This window comes from Rhinolophus sinicus, linkage group LG09 (genome assembly GCF_036562045.2).
Source record: "Rhinolophus sinicus isolate RSC01 linkage group LG09, ASM3656204v1, whole genome shotgun sequence".
Classification (NCBI taxonomy): Eukaryota; Metazoa; Chordata; class Mammalia; order Chiroptera; family Rhinolophidae; genus Rhinolophus; species Rhinolophus sinicus.
Window position 1 is genome coordinate 98,212,244 of NC_133758.1, and position 23,462 is coordinate 98,235,705.

Genomic DNA, 23,462 nt, shown 5'->3' on the forward strand with positions numbered 1-23,462 from the left:
CAGACAGTGCATTACTTTCCCAGGCTGCCAACAGTTTTGGTTTTTTATTTGTTTGTTTGTTTGTTTGTTTGTTTGTTTGTTTGTTTTTTCCTGGTCTTCTATCCTACTCTTCTTGGCTTTTATCTTGGTAGAAATCCAAAGCCTGACAGCCTTTAGGAAGCTGCACCGTGTAGACATCAAGCCTTCTGTTGGCCACTTATCCCCGAGTCTTTAAGCTGTTCTCACGATACAGTTTCAAAGATCTTTATAACACTGGTGGACACCCTGTGAATATGAAAATGATTTTAGTATCACTTACAGCCTTTATCACTCTGACTGTATCACAGCTGACACATAAATAGTGTGACTACTCATGAAGAGGGATGCCAAGTACATGACTCATTGAAATCTGGTTTGGATGATCTTTGGACCTTTCCACCTTTCTTACACTAGATAAGGACCCCAGGAATGTCTGCTTGGGCAGTACAGACTGAACTACTTAGCATATATTTGTGTCAGAGACGGTGAAAAGTTGTTTAGCCCTCTGTGTGTACAAATTATCACAATTTCTAAATTAATGGTGCCCTAAATAATTATATTTTACTCATCTTAATATTCATATAATGAGCTTTAGTTGTATATATGCCCTTTGATTTTTCCTTTTTATACTAGTAGAGTAACCTCAGACTATACAATCAGTAATTCCAACTAATTAGGCAATCCGTGTCCTTTCCCAGTAGCTTTAAATCAGTCAATTTACCCAACACCAGAACTTAGAATATGGGCCAATAAAACATATTTGGTATTTTTTTGGTTGCATATGTAAATTTTGACATATCATCAAATGTTTTAATTTTTATACTTAAAGTGACAGTATTAGTAAAAAAAAAAAGACTGTTTCCTAAGGTTCTTTAATGATAATAGTCCTTTTTCCATTGTGAAAAATGATCACAGATGTTTTTATTCATTCCTTTTTTTCCCCTCAAGGTTTCAGCATTTCTTATCCATTTTCCTTACATACCACGGAATGCTAAAAAAGTTTTTTTTGAGTTCATTTTTTTGATAATGAGAATTTAGAACACCTCAACAACAAAAAAAAGAGCAGAATCCAGGTGTCCTGACCACAGTCCAGAAATCTAGTTCTCTCTTCTAACCCAAGTTCTCCTTCAAATAACACTTGGTGTCCACCTAGGCCTTCTTCTCTCCAACAACCCACTCTGCCAGTCTGGAAAAAGAATGTGAAAGCTGGAAGTTTCTCTTCTTCAAGTTGATGTGTGTTCTCATCCAAGAATTATTTCTAAGCCAAAAAAGTTTCCCATTTTTTGGATTTATGATGATGATCTTTTTTAAAACTATATAATATGGGGAAGCATTAATTATATTTGAATTAAATATATATTTTAAGTTCATAGACATCAAAATGAGAAACAGCTATAGTTTATCCAGAATTCTATAGCCACACCCTGTGTTTCTTTACTGTAATGTTCCCGAGTCCTTTGGTTGCTATTTGCATTTCTGTGCTAGAATAAAATAATTATTTACTTGATTTTCTCTGCTATCTTCTCCTTGAATTATCTCATAATCCATAAGACAGTTCCTTTGCATAATTCATGTGAACCTAATGCTCACTGTGTGATCCCTCTGCCTATGGAACCAGTTTAAAAAGAAGTTCAGTGAAGACTTGCAGGGGGCTATATTTAGGTCAATGGACTAAATTTTTTCAAAAGAAATGTTCCTTCAGCCTATTATCCTGAAATGTTATTTTCCTGTCTTATTTTGGGGGAAGGAAAAAGGAAGCTAAGAAAACTCGTTAGGAAAACTTACTGACTTGATGTACTTAATATGTCCCCTGTGTAAATGACTGAAATGCACAACCAGGAGAAGTTTAACCATTACTAATTTTATTTCTATATTGTGTTGTCCTGTTTTATAAGATAGCAACCGAAGCTGTGGAGAATATCCGTACTATAGTGTCATTAACAAGAGAAAAGGCTTTTGAGCAAAGATATGAGGAGACTCTTCAGACCCAGCACAGGTGATTGCAGATTCATACCGACTCCATTAACTATATTTGTTATGGTAAAGGCAGTTCTCCTGGGTGACTCCAGTGGTTTCCCTGCCAATTCATTTGCTCTGAAATCGTTCCTAATAATAGCATATCATGATTTCTCACATGACTTCACCAAGAGAAAACTAGAAGAGGAATCTAGAGCAAGCACTGTTAGAATGTATGTTTCAGGTCTTCCCACATTTCCGTGTAATATTACTAAGTGTACACATTTTTCTTATTTTCCTGAAACAAGATTGAGAAATGACATAGTCAAAAAAGAAAATAAGAATTGCTAAAATAGTTCACATTTTAAAATGACTATATACACAGTAAACGTGATCACCCCTTTTAATTTTAAACTAGTCCTCCTTATCACATTTACTTAGTGATACTCTTTGTATTACTGTATCAGAGAGATAGCTTTGTACTCCTTTACGCTCATGCTTGTGGTTTGTACTGACCTTTACATTTCTGCTATGTATTCTCTTAGTTCAAGATTAGGATAGAAAATATTTCTAAATACTTCTAAACCAAATCCCTTTAACTCTTTCACTAGCTGTCCTTTCACAGACCTTGTCCATTTATTTGAAAGTACATAGAAGTAACTTTGTTACACTGAACTATAGAGTGTATAGCTGTAGAGAAAATCATTATATTTTCTGTTTTTTCTATAATAATTCTCAGTAGTTAAATAAACCACTTTCTCTTTAATTCTTAGAAAACTGTACCTCCCCTAAATAACACGTCTAGTCTTCTATATTCATTACTCTACATTTATTAAAATGTTCTTGCTATACTTCATGCCCCATTATTTAGTAAACTGTGTGCATTACAGAAATACCTTGAAGAAAGCACAGATCATTGGAAGCTGTTATGCATTCAGCCATGCCTTTGTATATTTTGCCTATGCAGTGGGGTTTCGATTTGGAATCTATTTAGTTCAAGCTGGACGAATGACCCCGGAGGGCATGTTCATGTAAGTTGTACAAATACATAAATTCTGTAAATGGGTCAGGTAATTAAATTAAGCAGAAAGATGTCTAGTTTATAAGCATTATCATTTAAATAATGTATGTGGGAAATGCATACTGTGGAAATTTTGTTATTTAATATCTGTGAGTTCAATCTAACTGGTAAAATACTGATACTGATATAATACAGGTAATCTAAATTAAACCCCTATGTGAATTGCTCTCTGTTTTAGTTTATTAGAATGTGGGCATATAAGGATAAAATATACCTTCTTGTCATCCATTCCTTCTGGAATTTGTGAGGCTTTATGGAACTCCCAAGGTGGAGATGGCTTGATCAAGTATGACTAAATCAGTGAGGTTGAGTTCTTTGCTAAGCAAATATTCCAAAGAAACACATGAGTTAGTGTTTCCCTGCTGAGAAGTCGTATTTGGAGTTGATCATGGCTTCCCAAAGAGGCTGACTCTTCCTCAAGCATTTGTTGGAGCTTTTATTTTGGGGTTCCATTTACATAGTTACGAATTTGGGGCCTCTGCCTTCCTTTGCAACCTCATCCACTGCTGTCTTTTTTGTGAACTGCCCTACACAGCAGCTCCACATGTGCCATTTCTGTCCCCAGAACTTCCATCTCAGTGTCTTTGCACTTGTTTTTCCCTCTGCCTGGAATGATGGTTCCCCACGTCTCTGCTGAGCTGCCTCTTCCTCACCATCCAGTCTTCTGCTCCTAAGTCCACTGCTCAGAAGGAGTTTTGCTGATGGCCCAGAGCAGTCCCCCCCCCCCCCCGTCATCACTCTCCATCCTATTACCATGCATCACTTTGTATAGAGCACCTACCACTGTATTAAATTATCCTTTCTGTGTCTGTGTTTATCAAGTGCGTAGACTTTAAGCTCAGGGAGGGCAGAGCTTAACTTATTCTGGTCACTAATGTTTCCCTAGAGGCAAAAACAAAAGCTTGGCACATAGTAGGCCAAGCTTAGTAGGACACTCCATCAGACAGTCCGGTCATTCCTGGAAATGTGCTTCTAGAGTCAACTTCTCCACATTACTCCTGTTTTTCAGATTCTTCTATTTTTCTTCCCTTCTACATCCACATGTCTAACATCAGGTGCTTTGGTAGAAGGACTAGGTAGGTCTAAGTCATAGACAACCATTTATGTAAAAATAGTATGTCTATAATTGGGAGTCTACTTCTACATACCAAGATTTGTTTAGCTTAATACTAAGCAAGCAATTTCCTTAGTTAAAAAAAGTATACAACCTCAAAACCATGCTGATTACTATCATGCCTGCAAGTGACAGCAGGCAGGATGTTTCTTCAAAAGGGCCTTTAAAGACTGCCAACCATTCTGTTTCATATGATAATCACTATAACAACAACGCTTGATTAAACTCTTACTCGGTATTAACAATCTGTCATGCATTATCTGATTAAACCTCTCAAGTACCCTGTGAAATGTTATGATTCCCATTTTGCAGATCGGAAAAATTAAGACTTGAGGAAGTTACCTAACTTGCCCAAAGTCACTTAATCAGCAAGTGGCAGATCACCGATTCAAGTTCATGATTCAATTTGCGAGAGGCTTTGCTTAGTAGATATTTTTTTTTATTATTGTCATTATGATTACTATTATTACTAATTCTGACAAGACAAACTTTCATAGAATCTGTAAAATAATTTATATATACATATATATGTATGTATATATACATCTGTAAAATAATTTATATATATACATATATATGTATGTATATATATATATATATATAATAATTTATATATATACATATGTATATACATCTTGCTTAGTTTTTCAAACATTTGAATGAGAAGCAGCTGGGCTGCTTCTTAACATAAATGGAACAAATAACTTGCTTAATGTTAATCAATGACCCTAAAACATAAGAGAATCAAAAGATCCCAATACAAAAATTCCTTTTCCTACTGACCTACCCCACTTCCAGAATTTATTTTCATTAATTCATTAACAAAGGTCATTTCTGGAGACATAAGCATTTTCGCTATCAGAACATATGGAGGATATCAACATAAGAGCAATGATTAATAAACAGTAACCCACTGGTATTTCCCAGTGTCCTGAGGGAAGGAAGAAACAGGGAGCCCCTGAGCTAGGGCCACTGGTATCAATTTTTATTTGAGTTTCACTCAACCTGACTACAGACATAGTAAGGATACCCATATTTTTATGGTATGGACAAAGGAGAGAGTCTCTGGGAAATATGGATACAGGGCATGCAAAATGTGAATAGATGAGATTTGTCTTCAACACCAAAGTCTCTAGCCTTCTTAGAGACCCAGTGTGGCCTCCAGCCATCATTGAACATCTCACAAGTGACATATTGAGACACATGAAATTATACCTGTCCTAGAAGACTCTGCTTTCTAGAATCTAGACAGCTTTCTATCTAATCAACTAACTGAATGGAAGAGGTTTACAAAGAAAACCCTTCTACTAGAACCCTCCTTAGGTAAAAAGAAATTTGTGTCATTCTCTAAATCAGTGGCTTCCTAACTCACCAATCCAGGAGCTGGTTAAAGATGCAGATTCCTGAAGGTCACCCCACAAATCTAACCTAGAGATTTTGTATAGGGCCAGGAATCTACATTTTGCCAAACATCCCAGATTATTCTCAGGCACAGAATCTGAGGTTCACACTTTAAGAAATCTGAGCACAGAAACTGAATCCCAGGCTGCTCTTTATAGCTGCTTAAAACCTGAGGGTTTCATTTTGGCCACTACCAGAAACCTCCTATTATTATATAAAAATTGGGGAGGTCATATTTTAGTTTATTGTTAAAAATAAAGACGTTTTATTCACCCTATAAAATGTGAATGTATTTTCATACTTTGTAGCTACAGGGATGGGTAAGCTGTCTCTCTTTCAGAAATGACAGTGTGCCTTAGAAAAGGAGATGCACAAAGGGAGTTGTCACAGCACAATCCCTTCATGTGCTCATACTGTTAGTTTATCAGCATAACTATTACTATTATCAGCCTTAGCATTTTCCTCTAAAAAAGGCAACACACATTTCTTATGGCAGGAGCTGTCTCCATCCATCTCTATTATTGTAGAAGTTTCTCTGAAATGAACATTTTTTTAAAAGGTGATGACATTTTTACTCTGCTCCCTTGCAGCCAATGCATAGACATTTAGAAAATCTCTCGTTTAGGGTCTCATGCACATATACCGGGGGTGCCAAAAAAAATGTGTACTCATGACTTGTATTCATCTTTTGTTACCGGTCTATATTGAGTATTACAATTTTAATACAGTTTTTTCCTTTCTTAAAATGTATATATTTATTGGCACCCTCTGTATATAGTAAGATTCTCCCCCTCTGCCTCTGTTAGCCCTGGCAACACTTTTGATTCACTTCACTATAAATGTGAAGACTTTGAGAAGTACAGAATTATTTTCTCCTATTTGAGTTTTAGTGACTTTACGGTTAGTTTCTAGCTGACTTGCTTTTTGCAATATACTCTAGAAACCAATAGTGCCCGGCCAAGGTTTCTGTAACTCCCCATACCTCCACTCCAGAACTTTCTTCTCTCTCTGTTTCTTTCTTCTTTGCTACATGTATTACCAGGAAGCTAAGGAGAGCACATGGCTAAGAAAGAATCAAGTCATGACAGCCTTCAGTACAGTAATAGCAACAGCTGCAGCTTTGAAAACTTCCTGAGAAGCAGAGCCAGGCAGCTTATGTGTTGTGGTCTCCTCCTCCAAAAATCCAAGTGCAGCTCTTGCCGGGAACTCATATAGGACTTTGAATATTCAGTGTGACTGCTGGCCAAAGAGTCATATAGGCGGGTTTTCAATGAATAATAATAGTTGGTTGAGAGCTTGAAATAATAAGGAGTAAGAAGAAGCAAGCATGACCTCCACCACTATCTTTGGTCTGGTAGGCTGGACAGCCATGGAAGAACTGCACGTGTCACCATTATAATTACGAAAGCAACCTTAGTTAGCCAAAACAAGGCAAACAAGAAAGTCTTCTTTTAGTGCTCACTGCAGTGGCAGCCACCCAGCTTCCCCCCCAGATGTTATCCAGAAGAGAGGAGGACAAGATAAGGAGACTAAATAGAGGGATCAATGACTGAAGGGATCTAACGGAGACAAATCAAGGGAGATTTGATATCTAGGGCCCTCTGGAGATTCTAATACAGGAAACAAGTGGTAACAAACTCCAACATGCAGAGAGAAAGAGAAAGAGAGCGGGTGGGGGTGGGGGTGAGAGAGGGAGTTCAGGCCACCTTTCCACTGGAAAGAGCACCACGTAAGGAAAAACACAGTGAACAAGGAGATTCAAGTTGCAGTCCTACAGTTTCACCGCTACGTGATCCTAGAGAAATTGCTTAATTGATCTGGGCTAGTCTCATTTGTTAGAAGTGATATGAGTTCCTGTCTTCCTTATCTCGTAAGTGATTGAATGGTATCATGTATATGAAAACATTCAAAGTACCAAATAAATGTAAGTTGTATACATTCCATCTTCATATGTTGAGGAGGGGATTTAAGATGAGAAGAAAAGGATCTTTGGGTTATTAAATGGATGTTTGAAGAGATGAGTATGTATGTGGGAATAATTGTTAATGGCTACCTCTGTGAGGAAAGATACTGTACGTTCCAGTCAAAACAAAAAGAAACTTACTGAGTGGGGACTTCAAAAGTTGTGATTTGACCTGCTGTGCTAGTAATCTATATTCTATACCTATAGAAGAGCTTATTTCCAATAGAAAGTATGCCATTAACTTTCAGTTCTATGAGGAATAATAATAACTTAAATATTTGTTGAGCACTATACTAAGCACTTTATAATATTAATGTATTTAATTCTCACAACAGCCCTATAAGATATAAATAGTCTCATTATATTCCATTTGCCAATAAGAAAACAAGCACAGAGAACATGCCTAAGGTCACACAGCTAGTAAATAAATGGTGGAGTTTAGATGTGGTCCTAGTGGTCTGGCGTCAGAGCCCAGGCTCTGAACCCCTCCCCAGTGTACTTCCTCTTAGAGTAAGTCACCAAAGATGTACAAACTGGCTATGGGAGCAGGGTTAAGGGGAGACAACTAACTCTGAACCAGTCACTATGCAGGGTATTCCTATTTGGCAATTGTGTTCAAATAAGGATCATTCATTTCTATGCTTTTTTGCGTTGTTCCTAGCCAAAGGATGTCTTCTAAAATTCCAATTTTGTTTCAGCAGCAATGATGAGCAAAGGGATTTCGCCATGGCTCAGACGTCCTTGAAAAATCAGTGTAGTGAGAATGCAGTGACAGTGGCCCCATGAACCCATGGAGAACCCATAAAACTAGGCCCAGCATCTGAAAACCCTTCCCAGACCTTTACCGGTGCTCAATATTCTCCTGCCTCAGCCTCTACCAGCCCAAAGATTTTTGCTATAAATCAATATAGCAGTATAAATTCAGTATAAAGCCATATAAGGATAAACTATAGGTACAATTTCTTGTTCCATGTGCAATCTAAGCTTAAGAAAATTACAGAAGTTGAATTTTAGAGGTTTTACTTCATATTTTACATATTTATGCTTCAAGAGTTAGTAGTTCAACATGAAAATCATTTCTGAACTGTGCGATGTTACTTGTAATTTTATTTACAGGCATGAAAGGGATATATAAGTAATTATTACAGATTAATACTTTAACAAATGTGTTATTTATGACTTTAAAACACTTGTCGTTACAGCAAATTATTCCTTTTTATATATCCCAGATAGGTGAAATTCCCAAGACAAACAATGGCCTGGGAGGTTGGCCTGAACATTTCTCTGGAGTAGGCTCTCAGTTAAAATGCCTCCAGGAGTTTGGACCAGATTGGAAGGATCTGGTTTAACTCTGTCATGGAGTTACAGCACTCATGGTTGTGCAATAAATACTTTTTGAGTGGAAGTGCATTACAATTGGGCCAGACTAGGTTAGGACAGATTCTGTAGCATTCTAGCCATGGCCTATCTTTATACAGAACCCACCTGGGGCAAAAATAGAAAGGCGGTTAATGTCCCAGACTCAATCCCCAGATAGTCCCGTAACCACAGAGTTAGGTTCCTCATTGTAATCCTTATCTATATCCACTCCCACCCCACTTATCTTCCCCTAACACATAACCCAATAAAGAGAGCATGGGGCTTTTAACTGGTACTCTCCCTCCTCTGAAACTTTTCTTCTTGCTCTATTGTGCATCCATTGAGTCACTTACCTCTCAAAAACAGACCCAAGTTCTAAATGGATGGCTTTTCTCCCCCTGTGAGGTCAATTTCCATTTTAAGAGGGACCTAACAAAGACATTGGCCTCTGTACTTTTATACCTAACACCTTAACTGACTTCTAATGGTGGAAATTTTAGAACAGGTAGATGATAATTTGGCATATCTCACATCAGAGAAGGAAGGTATTTTCTCAATTGTTTTGAGAATCCTCTATCCCTGTGGGACTAGAATCCGGATCTCCTGACTCATCATCCAATTGTCTTCCCATCATCTCACCTGCTGACTCCTGTATTAGACTGAGGCTCAAGTCTAATTCAGTTTGATTTTTTTCCTTGCATTAAAAAAATAAGTAAATAAATAAAAATAAACCTCTGATGTGTTACATAAATTCGATAACCACTTCTGAGATTTATAGCTGGGTAGTAAGAACTTTCAATGGCATTTTGAGCTTTAAACAGCTCTGTAAATATTAGTACCATGTTTCCCCGAAAATAAGACCTAGTCAGACAATCAGCTTTAATGCGTCTTTTGGAGCAAAAATTAATATAAGACTCGGTCTTATATTGTATAAGACCTGGTATTATATTATATTATGTTATACCTGGTCTTATATTATAGTAAAATAAGACTGGGTCTTAGATTAATTTTTGCTCCAAAAGATGCACTAGAGCTGATTGTCTGACTAGGTCTTACTTTTGGGAAAACATGGTACTAAAAAATCACAGAACTAGTGGTTACAGTACTTTTAGCATCCAGCATCCCAGTAAACTGGTTGTTTTAATATTTCATACTATGTTTGATCTTTGTAAAGACAAGAGTCAGGATCTGAGGTCTAGATGACTGAAGACATTGCATCAGTATGCCCATTTGGTAGGTGCTGCCATCTCCAGAGAAGCAATGTGCAGACCACGTACATTTACCTTGCTGTGATCCAGCACAGCAAACAAGCCATGGGTTCTGTGATGTCCTTTTACTGATTAATGTTTCAATAGCACAGTGAAACTTGTCCAGTCTTAGCTGAATTATACCTTTAGCTCTGCTACTGAAATGCATTATTTTTCATTCCAGTAAAATGTTTTCATGTCAAAAATGCAAAAGAAAATGAGAATAATATTTAACCATGGCCATATGATAGGCCACATTTCTGTGGGTATTCTGTATGCTTCCAAATATCAATTGCATACTTACCATTTTATAATTAACATGTTTTGAAACTGAGATCATAATCTATAGCAAACCTAAAAGATCAAATCTCTTTCTTCTAGTCTTGCTAAGGTGCATTTTTAGTCAGGTTTTGTTCTGAGGACCTTAATGAAAAGTACAATCTCCATGCTTTGCTCTCTTTAAATCATGGAGCACTTTAATAAGATGATCAATCATTTGGCATCAATTATCTGTCCTAACTACATTACAGTATATGCAAAACAGGAAAAAAAATCATCCATATGTTCTGAGATCCATTCAGATCTCACTACAGGAAACTCATTCTTCCTACTGTCAGTTGAACTCTTTCTCAAATTTCCAAGCAAGTGAGCCTTAAATCAAGGTGGCTAAGGAATTTCATATTCACTGGTTAGGGCCTTTGACTTGTGTCTCTAGGTGGGAGATAAATTTTTAAGGTTACCCAAGGCTTCAAAGTTTATTTTGCTGTACGGAGCAACGGATGATCATTGTGTGGTAGAAAATTATAAAAGAGACATCATTGTTGGGGCTTCAGCATTAGTGGTATTGTCCAGATCAAGATTATATTCCTGTGCCTATTTTTTCCTTTACTTTTAGAGCTCCATGGTTTGAAATGGTCCTAAGATTCAAATGCTTTATCTTTTGATAGAGTTTTTACTGCAATTGCATACGGAGCTATGGCCATTGGAGAAACACTTGCTTTGGCACCTGAATATTCAAGAGCCAAATCTGGGGCTGCACATCTGTTTGCTTTGTTGGAAAAGAAGCCAACTATAGACAGCAATAGTCAAGAAGGGAAAAAACTAGTAAGCATAACGATGTTCTTAAATGTCTACTTACTGTTAATTGTCCATTTGCATGCTCTCTAAATAGGCACTTAAGGCATTATTTGATAACTTTGCAAAGAAATAGTGCTATAAAGACTCTAAAAAGTTTATGTAAAATAATTGTTATGGCTACAAATGAAAAAACGGGTGTCTTGTCTTAATCAAATTTTCACCTCTACTACTAAAACATACATATTTTATATTAAACTATATGCTTCTAGTTTATTTATTTCCCTGATGCCATGAGAACGTTCTTCAACAGAGAATTGATTTACATACTTAATTTTATTAAGACAGCAAAAGTTTTAGTCTTAGATGAAGATGTGCATTAGGGTTTGTTTGTTTCTGTGATAATGTATACAAAGTAAATAACACTCGCAGCTTCAGACACCGTATTTCATGCTTGATATATCTGCAAACAGAAGAGGGGGGGAGGGAACTATATTTATTAAATTCACACACACACGCACATACTTAGCCACAAACTGTGAAAGACTGTGAATATTAAAAGAGAAATAGTAGGGATATTGTATAATTTCAAAACAAGCCTCTCAATAGTAGTCTTACACATTAAATATATATTCAATTTTAAGACCTTCCTAGACAGTTTAAAATTAAGAATAGCCACTAGGTATATATGCTTAAAAGAAATTTTTAATTTAAAATTATTTCCCTCTAGAATTTTAACAGTATATTTATATGTATGACAGCTTAAAATAGTACATTATCACTAGAGCCACATAATTATTAAAAGGAATGCTAGTTTTTAGTGATAGAAATAAAAAGATCTGGAAATTCTCCAAATAGAGTGCTCAAAAATACATCAGTCAAAATAACATTTCATACTTGTCTTTTGTAAAGTAAAGGATGAAGGAAACATTTTTAATCTTACATTTCAGATGTATAATAATACTGCTACTCATTTCTTTGTAAACATTACAATACAGGGATTGAGTGTCTCATTGATAATGTCTTCATAGAACTATGTACATGGCATAGAATATAGAAATGTTTCTTATAAAGACTGAAACTGTAAAACATGGTCCAACTTATAAAAATAACACTTATACGGGCATCCAGATGGCTCAGTTGGATAGAGCACAAGCTCTTACCAACAAGGTTGCCGGTTCAATTCCCGCATGGAATGGTGGGCTGCACCCCCTACAACTAAAGACTGAAAATGGTGACTGGATTTGGAGCTGAGCTGAGCCCTCCACAACTATATCGAAGGACAATGACTTGAGTTGGAGCTTATAGGTCCTGGAGAAACACATTGTTCCCCAATAAAAAGTTACAAAAAATAAATAAAATAAAATAACATTTATACATATAGTTTATGAGGACTCCAGCTATTCTGAATTAAGCAATTAAAGTCTGTAAAGCACAAACTAAAATTTTTTTAAAAGATGTACTCATTCAGAGCAGCTGGTCAAACAGCTAATCTGCCAGTGGGACTGTGTCTGGGTAGTGAAGCTGAAGGAAACCAGTGTTTTTAAGCAACTTTGTGAGGTCCAGTAGTGAAGACAGCTAGAAGTACGGTATAAAATCTACACAAAATTGACAGAAACCTATGTGCAGTCAGCAGCTCTACAGACAGGAAGCAAGGCAATGTTTAAAATTAAAATGGTTGTTCACAATTTTCAGAAAGGGCTCAGCCAATGGAAAGTGTTGCAACCTTTCTAAATGCTGCCAATTTTCTTTCACAGGACACATATGAAGGGAATATAGAGTTTCGAGAAGTCTCTTTCTACTATCCATGTCGCCCAGATGTTTTTATCCTTCGTGGCTTATCCCTCAGTATTGAGAAAGGGAAGACAGTCGCATTTATTGGGAGCAGTGGCTGTGGGAAGAGCACATCTGTCCAACTTCTGCTGAGATTTTATGACCCCGTGAAAGGACAACTAGTAAGACTGCCTTTAAATACAGTGTATCTGGGGGTTAGTGGTGCTGTTCTTAAATATTCTCTTGGGGTTAAGCATCCTCTTCGGTTTGGGTAGGGCAGACAGCACCGTAGTTAAAAGTAAAACAAAACCCAAAAAACTCCATCCCTTAAAACTAAGAGGACAAGCAAACCATAAAGCAGTGATGGATAGGACTTTGAAGCCAAGTACAAACATTCAAAGATTCTTTAGTCATTCTGGAGGTAGAAATTCAGATCTTATAATCCATGAAATTCTTTTACAATACAGGTGGTGGAGGACTGGTCTGATATCCAGATCTGGTCTCTTTCTTTAGTCTGTTCTGCTTTAAGACAGAGAAAACAGTTTCCTCCTCCTCCCTCAAGCTTTCTGCTGTTCCCATTGGCCATCTTCACCTGTCCCTCCCCAATTCTTAAAACCTGCCGCACGATTGGGGCTTATGTGAGTCAGCTCCATTAAGTCCTGCATTCAGATCTCCAAAACATGCAGCCTCTCCCTCCTTTGAACTCCAAGTTCTGTTGGTCTCACCTGGCACTTTCCTTACTCTATCTTCAGGTTTTCAGGTGCCCTCTCCACCCCAACCACCACATCACACACGTACACACACACACAAACACAGCTTCCTATTCTTCCTCCTCCTCCCCCCCCAAAAAAAACAACAAACCTATAAGCCCCTAAAAGTCAAAGACTGTCATGTTAGTCCTTATTCCCCTGCAATTTACAGTCTTCTCCCCATCACAGATTCTCAGTGACTATTTGTAAAACGTAATGGTCAAAAATGTCTCCCTTATTACCAATGACAAGAGAGTCAACAATAGATAACAAAATTAGGTGACACTCATCTGTTTGCACACAGCATCGGACACTCCTCCTCTAAACCCTCCAGTGGTTTCCACCGCAGTTAAAATAAGCCGTCATCAAGGTCCTTCATGATCTGGCACCTGCCTCTCTCCAAACCCCTCTCCTGTCACCACCCCCCCTCGTGGAGTACTGTGTGTCAGGCTCAGTGGCTTCCTCAGGTTCTTTAAACACGCTTTTGGGCCTTTGTTCTTGCTTAGAATGTTCTTACTCTAAACTCTTTGCTGGCTCCTTCTCATCATTCATGTCTCAGTCTAAATGCTACTTCCCTAGGTAGGGCTTCTTACAGACACTACAGAAAATAATGCACCTGCCCACCCCCTTCCCACAGCCACTCTCTATCCCACTCCCCTGTCCTCCAGACACTTTCTCTGTCTGAGTTTATTGAGTTCTTAGTAGTGTGTTTACTGCCTGCTTCTCTGCACTAGAACATAAGCTGCCAGAGGGCGAGAGCTTTGTCTTGTTCACCATTATTTCCCCAGTGCCTGAAGAGCCCCCTCACATAGTTGGTTGGCTGTTGCTATATGTCTATGTAGATAAACATGGCTATGTACAACCTGACATGTTTCTACATGTAGACTACTATGTCGGTCTCTCTCTGGGCTTTAGTGAAGCAGGGTCCTGTTACCGGGAGGTTGGTCCTTTTCATTTGACTTCAGTGCAGAGCAGCTGGCTTCACTGTAGCCTCCCGGTAGGTCTCTAGAATACATGGCCATATCTAGAAACATCGAGTAAGTTTAGGAGTGGGCATTTTAGTCAGGGACACGCTGTCCGCGTCTATAGAACATATGATTTATGAGCCTTCCTTGGGTAACATTACACAACTAAATAGCTTGAATGCCTAACCTTCTTGTTATGATTTGTATATGATGGAATACAGTGAACTGAAACTTGATACAGTGTTGGATCTTCACATACCATTCTCCATTCTGCTTTTGGCAGCTGTTTGATGGTGTGGATGCAAAGGAGTTGAACGTACGATGGCTCCGTTCCCAAATAGCGATCGTTTCTCAAGAGCCTGTGCTCTTCAACTGTAGCATTGCTGAGAACATCGCCTATGGTGATATCAGCCGTGTTGTGCCGTTAGAAGAGATAAAAGAAGTAGCAAATGCAGCAAATATCCATTCTTTTATTGAAGGTCTCCCTGAGGTAAGAAAATATCTGAAATCTTGAACTACAAAGCTGCCAAGTAAAGCCCAAGTAGTTTCCTGGGCATGGTGGCTGTTTTACGTGCTTCTTGATTATACAGTTTGTTTATTGCCAGCATCTAATGTACAGTACAGTTAGATGTGAAAAAAGCAGTTTGAGATTTTTGTGTGACTATTTTTTCCACCACCAAACTGTATGAATATTCACTGTATTAATCTTCATATTTTGGTTCTTCACCTTCTATCCATTTATACTCTATTCATGTCTACACCACCATCATCCCCCCCTCCCACCTCTGGACCACTGGAGTGCCAGTAGCCTCTTAATCTGTCTTCCTGCTTCTAATCTTGCCCCTTTATAATTCTTCTTCCTCACAGCAACTAGAGGGATGCTTTAAAAACACAAATTAGATCCTATCCCTCCTATCCCTCCTCAGACTGGCATCCCGTTGCACTTAGAATAAGGTTCAGACTCCTCGTGTGGCCAGCCAGGCCTTCTGTGATCTGGCCCCACTGGCCTCCCTACACCTTCTTCACCACGTGCTCACCCTGCTGCAGCCACGCTGGCCTCTCTCCTATCTCAGGAACATGCCAAGTTCTTCCCTCCCTCGGGACATTGCCACCTGATGTTTCTGCAGCCAGGACCTCCTTCCTCTGGCTCCTTGCAGAACCGGCTGCTTAACTTTTAAGCTCTTTCCTTTGTCACCTTTGCAGAAGCCCTCCTGGCCACCTTATTTAAAGAGTCCCCACCGCTCCTGTCACATATGACATAGTCTTCAGGGTACTTATCACAATCTAAAATTACCCGGAGTGCTTACTGACTTGTTTAGTGTCTCTCCCCACTAAAGTGTTAGGTCCCTACCTGTCATTTCTGTCTTCTCTCTGTATTGGCTGGAAGAGCTGATGTTAAAATCTTGGAAAAGTCAAGTCTTGGCTAACCATAGGGAAGACTTTAGCATAGCAAACATTGATACAAATCCAGAAGAAGGACACAGAAATGGGTAATTGCAATTTAAAGTGTTTGTAATATCTGAGTGTTTATACCTACATACAAACTCACACCAAAAAAATAAAAATATAGATACCTACTTCTAATTAGAAACCCATTTTTATAACATAATTTTCTATCTCACTTTAAAAAGGAAATGTCAAAGTTTAATAACAGTTACTTCAAACAACTAATCCAGTGCCCTGTTTCCTGGTGGAGGATAAAGTCACCATACTCTCAAACTGTTACACTACTGCATCTTCCCTCACCATCTCCTGTCCACACCAAACAGTACCTATAACTAGAAACAGGCCTTTAAGACAACTTCCCTTCCTCCACTAAGGTTCTGCAGTACTAACTGTAATAGAAGGATTGCCACATTTTTTATAACTATTGTGGCCCTTTGTCTTTCGATGGCAATTCCCTTTTTTAACTAAGGCACTCACTGCATTGTTGGTTCCTGGTCAGATGGTTCTCTACACAACCCTGACAGTGTTTTTTCTTCAGTTTATGTAGGATGAAACACGATATATTTTATCTTTACCCCATTTTTCTTTTATTCTTAAATTGTTTAGCTTTCATTCTTTTCATTGTACTGTTTCTCAGATTTACCCAAAACTACACACTGCAGAAACTTAGTGTGCCAACTTTTTACAATAAACTTCAGAACCAAGAGGGTGTCATTTCCTAAAAGAACGACTAGCTTCCAATTCAGGATGACAAAGTAGGAAAACCTCACCTCCTGCCTCAGACACACTGAGTCTACAGCTACATGTGGAGCAATTCCCTCTTTAAAAGGCCTAAGGCTGGCTGAGTGATGACTAAGCATTGGGCACATGAGAAGAAAGCCACCTCAAAGTGGGTAGGACAGGCTGGGACACAATCTTTCCTAAACCCCATCCCCAGTGCAGCAGCCCACAACCTAGAGAAAACTCAAAACCCACAGCTTCTCCCCAAGGAGTAAAGGGCTCAAACTCCACTTCAGGCACCTCAGTATCTGCCCCTGAGAGATGAGCCCCCAAAACATCTAACTTTGAAAACCAACAGAACTCATGTCCAGAGATGCACAAGACTGTAGCCATCTGTCAGAAAGCTCTGAAGTTCCTGCTGCTCAGGCCCAGCTCGGAGGAAGCCAACCCCCAGTTCTGGTTTCCAAAAGCTCTTAAACTCCATGCCCCCCCACACATGCCCCTCCTTACACAAATTTTGTATGTTTGGTGTAAATTTGTTTAGTGGCCAAAATGATGTGAGGTTATATGTAGTCTTCATTAATCCTACTTAGGATGAATAATCAAATATTTCTGCACAAATATTCATGTATTTGATTACCAATTGCTTTCCCAGCCCCTTCATGTAATATATAGTACATACAATTTATGTAATATATATGTAATATATTGTACATACAATTTATAGTATAATAGTATTTTTTTTAAGTAAAAATAATGGAATTCTTAAACAGATATAGCTCTAAGAGTTTCCAATAAGGGGTTGCGGACCTGTCTGGCAGTCAGACTGAGAGGGTGAATACCAAGGAATCCATCTGGTGTGGGCGAAGGCTTATGCATTGTGGGGACAGAGCCAGGAGTACAGTTTCCAGGCTCTTGCCCTCACGTGGAAAGGTGCTGGCTCGGGTTGTAAATGGCCATCAGCTTTGATTGGATGGCCACCAGCTGTGGCTAGTTGGCCATCAGCTGTAACCAGTGAGCCATTGGCCACTAGTATAACTGCCGTGGCTATGCTGGCAGACAATGGGGGCTAGCAAGAAGACGGTGGCTGAGCTAGCAAGTGCAGATTGCAGTTAGCAAGTGGGGTTGGTTGGTTGTCAGAGAAGTGGACGGCAGGTTGCGGATAGTGTGGCTCCTGCTTCCTGTGTCTCCAGCCCAGCCGCCAGCGAGAATACAGTGGTGTGACTCCCCTATCTATGGCTCCGTGGGTGTTCCTTTTTGGCCTCACCACGTCCTGCTTTCTTATGTGGGAGTGGGAGCAGAGCCCCCGCATGAGTCCCTGCATGACATGCATCTGTGGTGACCACCATGGGGACGGCCTGCAGGCATTTGGAAATACCAGGCTGGGACTTGGGAGAGGAGTTGAAGCAACCCCAGCTCTGAGAAGGAGACCAGGTGTAGCTGTCACTTACTCCCTACAATATCACACAGTGGCTGCTCTCACACAAGCCACATCATGGCTCCTTGAGTAGGACTTCAGCCACTGGAACAGCCCTGCAACTCCTCCCCAGGGCCCATGGGATTTTCCAGAACACAGCTGGTTTAGGATTAGACTCTCTGATGTTCCCTTCAGGATACAACTAGCTTTCAGCCCCAGGTTCATATTGCGAAACCATTGCCCCTTGAGAGGCTCCTAAAACAGGTGATTTCAATGTACTCATCATCCCAGTGTTTGCCAGAAAATTGATTTAGATTTTCAGTTTAAACAGGAAAGAATGGAATTCTGTGGTTCTTTATTAAAAAACGAAAACCTTCAGTTTAAGTATCTGCAAATGTTTTTAAGTTGCTATTGAGACAATGTATTGAGGAGACAGAGCCAGGAGACCAGTTTCCGGGCTCTCGGCCTCACGTGGAAAGGCGTTGGCTCGGGTAGTGGATGGCCATCAGCTGTGACTAGTTAGCCATTAGCTACTAATATAACTGCCGTGGCTGGGCTAGCAGGCACAGATTGCGGCTGGCAAGTGCGGTTAGCAGGCGGATTGCAGCTAGCAAGGGGGTTGGTTGGTTGGCAGAGAAGCAGACGGCAGATTGCGGATCACGTAGCTCCTGCTTCCTGTGTCTCCAACCCAGCCGCCAGCAAGATTATAGTGGTATGACTCCCCTATCTATGGCTCCGTGGGTGTTCCTTTTTGGCCTCGCCATATCCTGCGTTCTTGTGCAGGGAGTGGGACCAGAGACCCCGCATTACAGTATATATCCACATTTATAATCTGTTCTGCTCAATGACAGGAAAAAACATCTGAATTTGATTTTCATCCAATTCATTCTTGAGACTTACATCCCTACAATCTAGAGTAAGTCAAGAAATGCAAAGGGATTTCCTCTTCAGCTGCATGAAGAAGCCATGTACAACTGAAGCTAGACTGGCAGAAAGAGCTGCAAGCCCATGTCATTCCCGTCCAGTCCTCTGTTTTGGGTTTATGATTGGATTCTATAATTTTGATGGGAACTTTGCAGTGTGTGTGGAAATGAATGACATGGTTTTATTTGATTATCCTGCCCTATGATTCTGAATTTAATAAAGTACATTTTAGGGGCCCAGCCTCCTGGCAGTCACAGAGGAGATAGCTGAAGTCTGTTTTCTTTGTGGAGCATTCACTTCAGAAAAGACACTTTTACTGGGCTTTAGTAATTCAGACATCCATTGTTTTATATAAAGCAAGCAACTGTGTATTTTAAATTGAAAAATGAACTTTGAATGAAGTAGACACATTTGTCATAAGGTTATGTCTCAGGCTTTCTCAGTACCTGCTCTGCCTGAATGGCACCTTCTGAAGACAGATGTGCAGGGAAAGGCAATTCATCCAGCCTTCTCCATGGTACTAATACAAAATGAACAGCATATAATCATGTGCTGCATCTCCTCTGCGATGCTGCCACAGGATCCACCTTTAGAAGATTGTACACTTGGGCTTGCTTTCCAGTGGAACTAATCCATCCATACATTCTTGTCTGGGTACCAATGGCAGGTGTTTGTTAGGTAAATGGCAAGGCTACTAGACAGCGGTGTGGAACCTTGGAGGGAAGTAGAATCAGTGGGACAGTCTAGAAAGCAAGCAGGAGCCTGCTTGTACCAACTGAACTGACTAATCGTGGTTGAGCAAACTAGGAAGGCTACAGGATATGAGACATCTCCTTTACCCTTCCATGGACGGAAACACTGGAGAAGGGGTCATTAGTAAGTAGGAGGGCTGTGGAAACCTTGTGAAGTACTAAATGTCACTGTTATTGCCTGAAAAGATGAACAGACTATCTCAAGATGATAGCCTAACTTGTTGCCAGGAAGATACCTACACCACTGAGAACAGTATCCTGGCATCTGGAGAGAGGTGCCCATAGAAATGTAACAAGAACCCAAGTGAAGGAACCCCATGATTTCCTTGTGTTTAGACTGAGTCATCTTGACCTGAAAACAGAAAGGAATGTAACTTAGTGGAAAAAGATTTGTGTTTACTTAGAACTCTTTTGGGTTTTTTGGCCAATACTTTTTTTTTATGCTTTAATTCAAACAATTCCTTTGTAGGAAGGTAATGGCAAAAGTCTGCTGTGTGTGATCAGATTAGATATGTAAATTAGATTGTAATGTTTACTGCTTGTTTAGCATTTATTTGCAACAAAGCACAAGAATAGATATCAGCACTCCTTAGGACACAAATTTTCCAGAGTAGCAAAATTTGAAATATTTAGATGGTTCTCACCCACACTTGCCATGCTAATTTAAATAACGAAGCCTTGCTTTCTTAATTACATGTTCCTGTAATAGAAATACAACACACAAGTTGGACTGAAAGGAACACAACTTTCTGGCGGCCAAAAACAAAGACTCGCTATTGCAAGAGCTCTTCTCCGAAAACCAAAAATTTTATTGTTGGATGAGGCCACTTCAGCCCTTGATAATGAGAGTGAAAAGGTAACATCCTCTTCTTTTATCTCAGAATGTAATACCGAATACCAGAGTGGCGTACCATGGATGAAAGAGCAGTTACTTTACAGAAAGAAAGGTCTGGAGAGAGTTGTAGTCATAGGGTCACCAGTTCTAATTAAGGTTTTGGCCTTTTAAAAAGAATAGAGGCTGGTGGGGAGGTGGAAGAGAGTTGGGCCACAGGGCTTCTCATGTTCTAGAAGGTTTTCCTCTGTTGAATTTGTCTCATTATCAAAAAGGGGCCCAGTACTTGAAATGTTTTTCCACTCAAGGAAAAAGCCCAGGAAAAATAACTTTCCTATTTTATCATTATTGCAATGATGGCAAACAAATTAATAAGGCAATCTACATGTGTAACAGAGTGATCTACGCTGCAGTGTCAGACCCTACTAATTACTCCACCTTCTACAGACTATTGGCTCAATTTGAGAAGGAAACAAGGAAGCAGACATGTGACAGTAGACCTACACTGCAAACTCTTTCAGATGTTTAACTTTGCTATGTCCTTGTCCCCTAGTAGTTTCTTACATCAAGTAGGCACTTATTTGTTAAATGAACATTGGTTAAATAAATGATAATCATTAATATTTATCAAGTGTTCATTATATGCTATTATCTCAATCCTCACAACAACTTGATGAATTAGATTATCTTATTATTGTGCTCATTTTACAGATTAGCACACCAAGGCTTAGAAAAATTAAGTAATTCCCTAAATTCTTTTTTTTTTTAATTTTATTTTATTAAATTTATTGGGGTGACAATTGTTAGTAAAATTACATAGATTTCAGGTGTACAATTCTGTATTACATCATCTATAAATCCCATTGTGTGTTCATCACCCAGAGTCAGTTCTCCTTCCATCACCATATATTCGATCCCCCTTACCCTCATCTCCCACCCCCCACCCCCCGACCCCCCTTACCCTCTGGCAACCACCAAACCATTGTCTGTGTCTATGAGTTTCTAATTCCCTAAATTCTAATAGCTGGTATCTGACCTAAGAGCTCATGTGATTAACCCTCAGTTGATCGCTGTTTGTAGATGGTTATCATTCTTGATTTCCAAGGAGAGAACGTGTTATGAAAGAAAAATATATATATATTATTATTTTTTTGAATCAAACAGCTGGACTATAATCTTGGATTCATCAGTTACAGGTAGTATGACCTTGGTCAAGGGACCTGGACTTTTCAAATTTCAGTTTACTCATTTGAAAAATGTAAATACCCTCACCTTATGGGGTTATTGCAAATATTTAAATAAGATAGCCGTCATTGGAACATTTTATATATTCCACAAATACTGGTTTTCACCCTCTAGTCTCATTTCCTTGATACAGCATTATAACCTCATTGTAGCTGAGATGCTGTTTCAGTCAGGAAAATTTTACGGCTAAATTCTACAAAAAATTTTAAGAAGTACTATGACAGTCAATTAGATAATTCTACTTGGGTGTGGAATACTACTTTCTGGCTTTGAGTTTGGAACCACTTACTTAGATACAAATAACCATTTTATTTTTATTCATTGTCACAAAACTTTTCCATAATTAATTTTTCTAGATTTCTATTGAGTAGGGTGAATGTATCACAACGTAGGACAACTTCCTTGGGAATGAGCAAATAAAGACTGTTATTAGATAACAGACTTGTTTTAGGCAAGTTTGTTAGCAGCTAACCTGAACTAGTGACCGCAGGTCCTTCTCTCTTCCAGGTGGTTCAACATGCCCTTAACAAGGCCAGTAAGGGGAGGACGTGCCTGGTGGTCGCTCACAGACTCTCCACAGTACAGAACGCAGATTTGATAGTGGTTCTGCACAATGGAAAAATAAAGGAATGGGGAACTCATCAAGAGCTCCTGAGAAATGGAAACATATATTTTAAATTAGTAAATGCACAGTCAGTGCAGTGACGCTGTTAGAACATATTTTGATCTTTGCGTAATGCAAAGAAAAAGTACTTATTATTTGCCACTCTCTTTTATTGCATGATCAATATCTAGAATCATTCTATTCAAGTACAGACATGTTCTGTTTACACACCATCTTCCCTTCAGATTTTTAAAAGGAAACAAAAATTTTCTAAAACTCATGTAAGATAATGCCTCTATCCCTCACTTTATAAAAAATATTCTAGCACATTTGCTTGTAAAGCAGATTTCTGCAAAGTGAATCTATTTTGCCATCAACTTCTACTATATAACTGGGAATATGTTCCCAGAGGGAAAAATTATCCAGGTAACTAAACTGAAATATTTTAGCAAAGAGAGAGTAAGACGTAGTTGGACATTGCAGGAAGAATTATTTTAATTCAGAACTTCCAGCATTTTGTAGCATACTTTAGAGTACTTTGACCTAATCCTTTTCTCCAAACCTTAGGAGTTTCTCTCATAATATCTTCCTCAATGTTTCTCTCTCAAGGAATTCCCCAAATTACAGTATACCCTGTTTCCCAAAAATAAGACCTAGCCAAACCATCAGCTCTAATGTGTCTTTTGGAGCAAAAATTAATATAAGACCCGGTATAACATGATATGACGTGATATGATGATATGATATGATATGATATGATACCTGGTCTTATAGTAAAATAAGACCGGGTCTTATATTAATTTTTGCTCCAAAAAAATGCAT

The 23,462-nt window shown here is 38.9% G+C and overlaps 1 protein-coding gene across 1 annotated transcript in view; it reads left to right on the top strand.

Moving 5' to 3' along the window:
- Window positions 1–22,741, top strand: part of ABCB5 (ATP binding cassette subfamily B member 5) — a 90,071-nt gene extending 67,330 nt beyond the window's left edge. Inside the window, exons 21-27 of the mRNA XM_019726706.2 lie at window positions 1,914–2,014; window positions 2,865–3,005; window positions 11,087–11,243; window positions 12,971–13,168; window positions 14,984–15,190; window positions 20,669–20,815; window positions 22,544–22,741. Coding sequence (XP_019582265.2) covers window positions 1,914–2,014; window positions 2,865–3,005; window positions 11,087–11,243; window positions 12,971–13,168; window positions 14,984–15,190; window positions 20,669–20,815; window positions 22,544–22,741 — 1,149 coding nt within the window. The remainder of the gene's footprint in view (window positions 1–1,913; window positions 2,015–2,864; window positions 3,006–11,086; window positions 11,244–12,970; window positions 13,169–14,983; window positions 15,191–20,668; window positions 20,816–22,543) is intronic.
- Window positions 22,742–23,462: the final 721 nt, after the last annotated feature.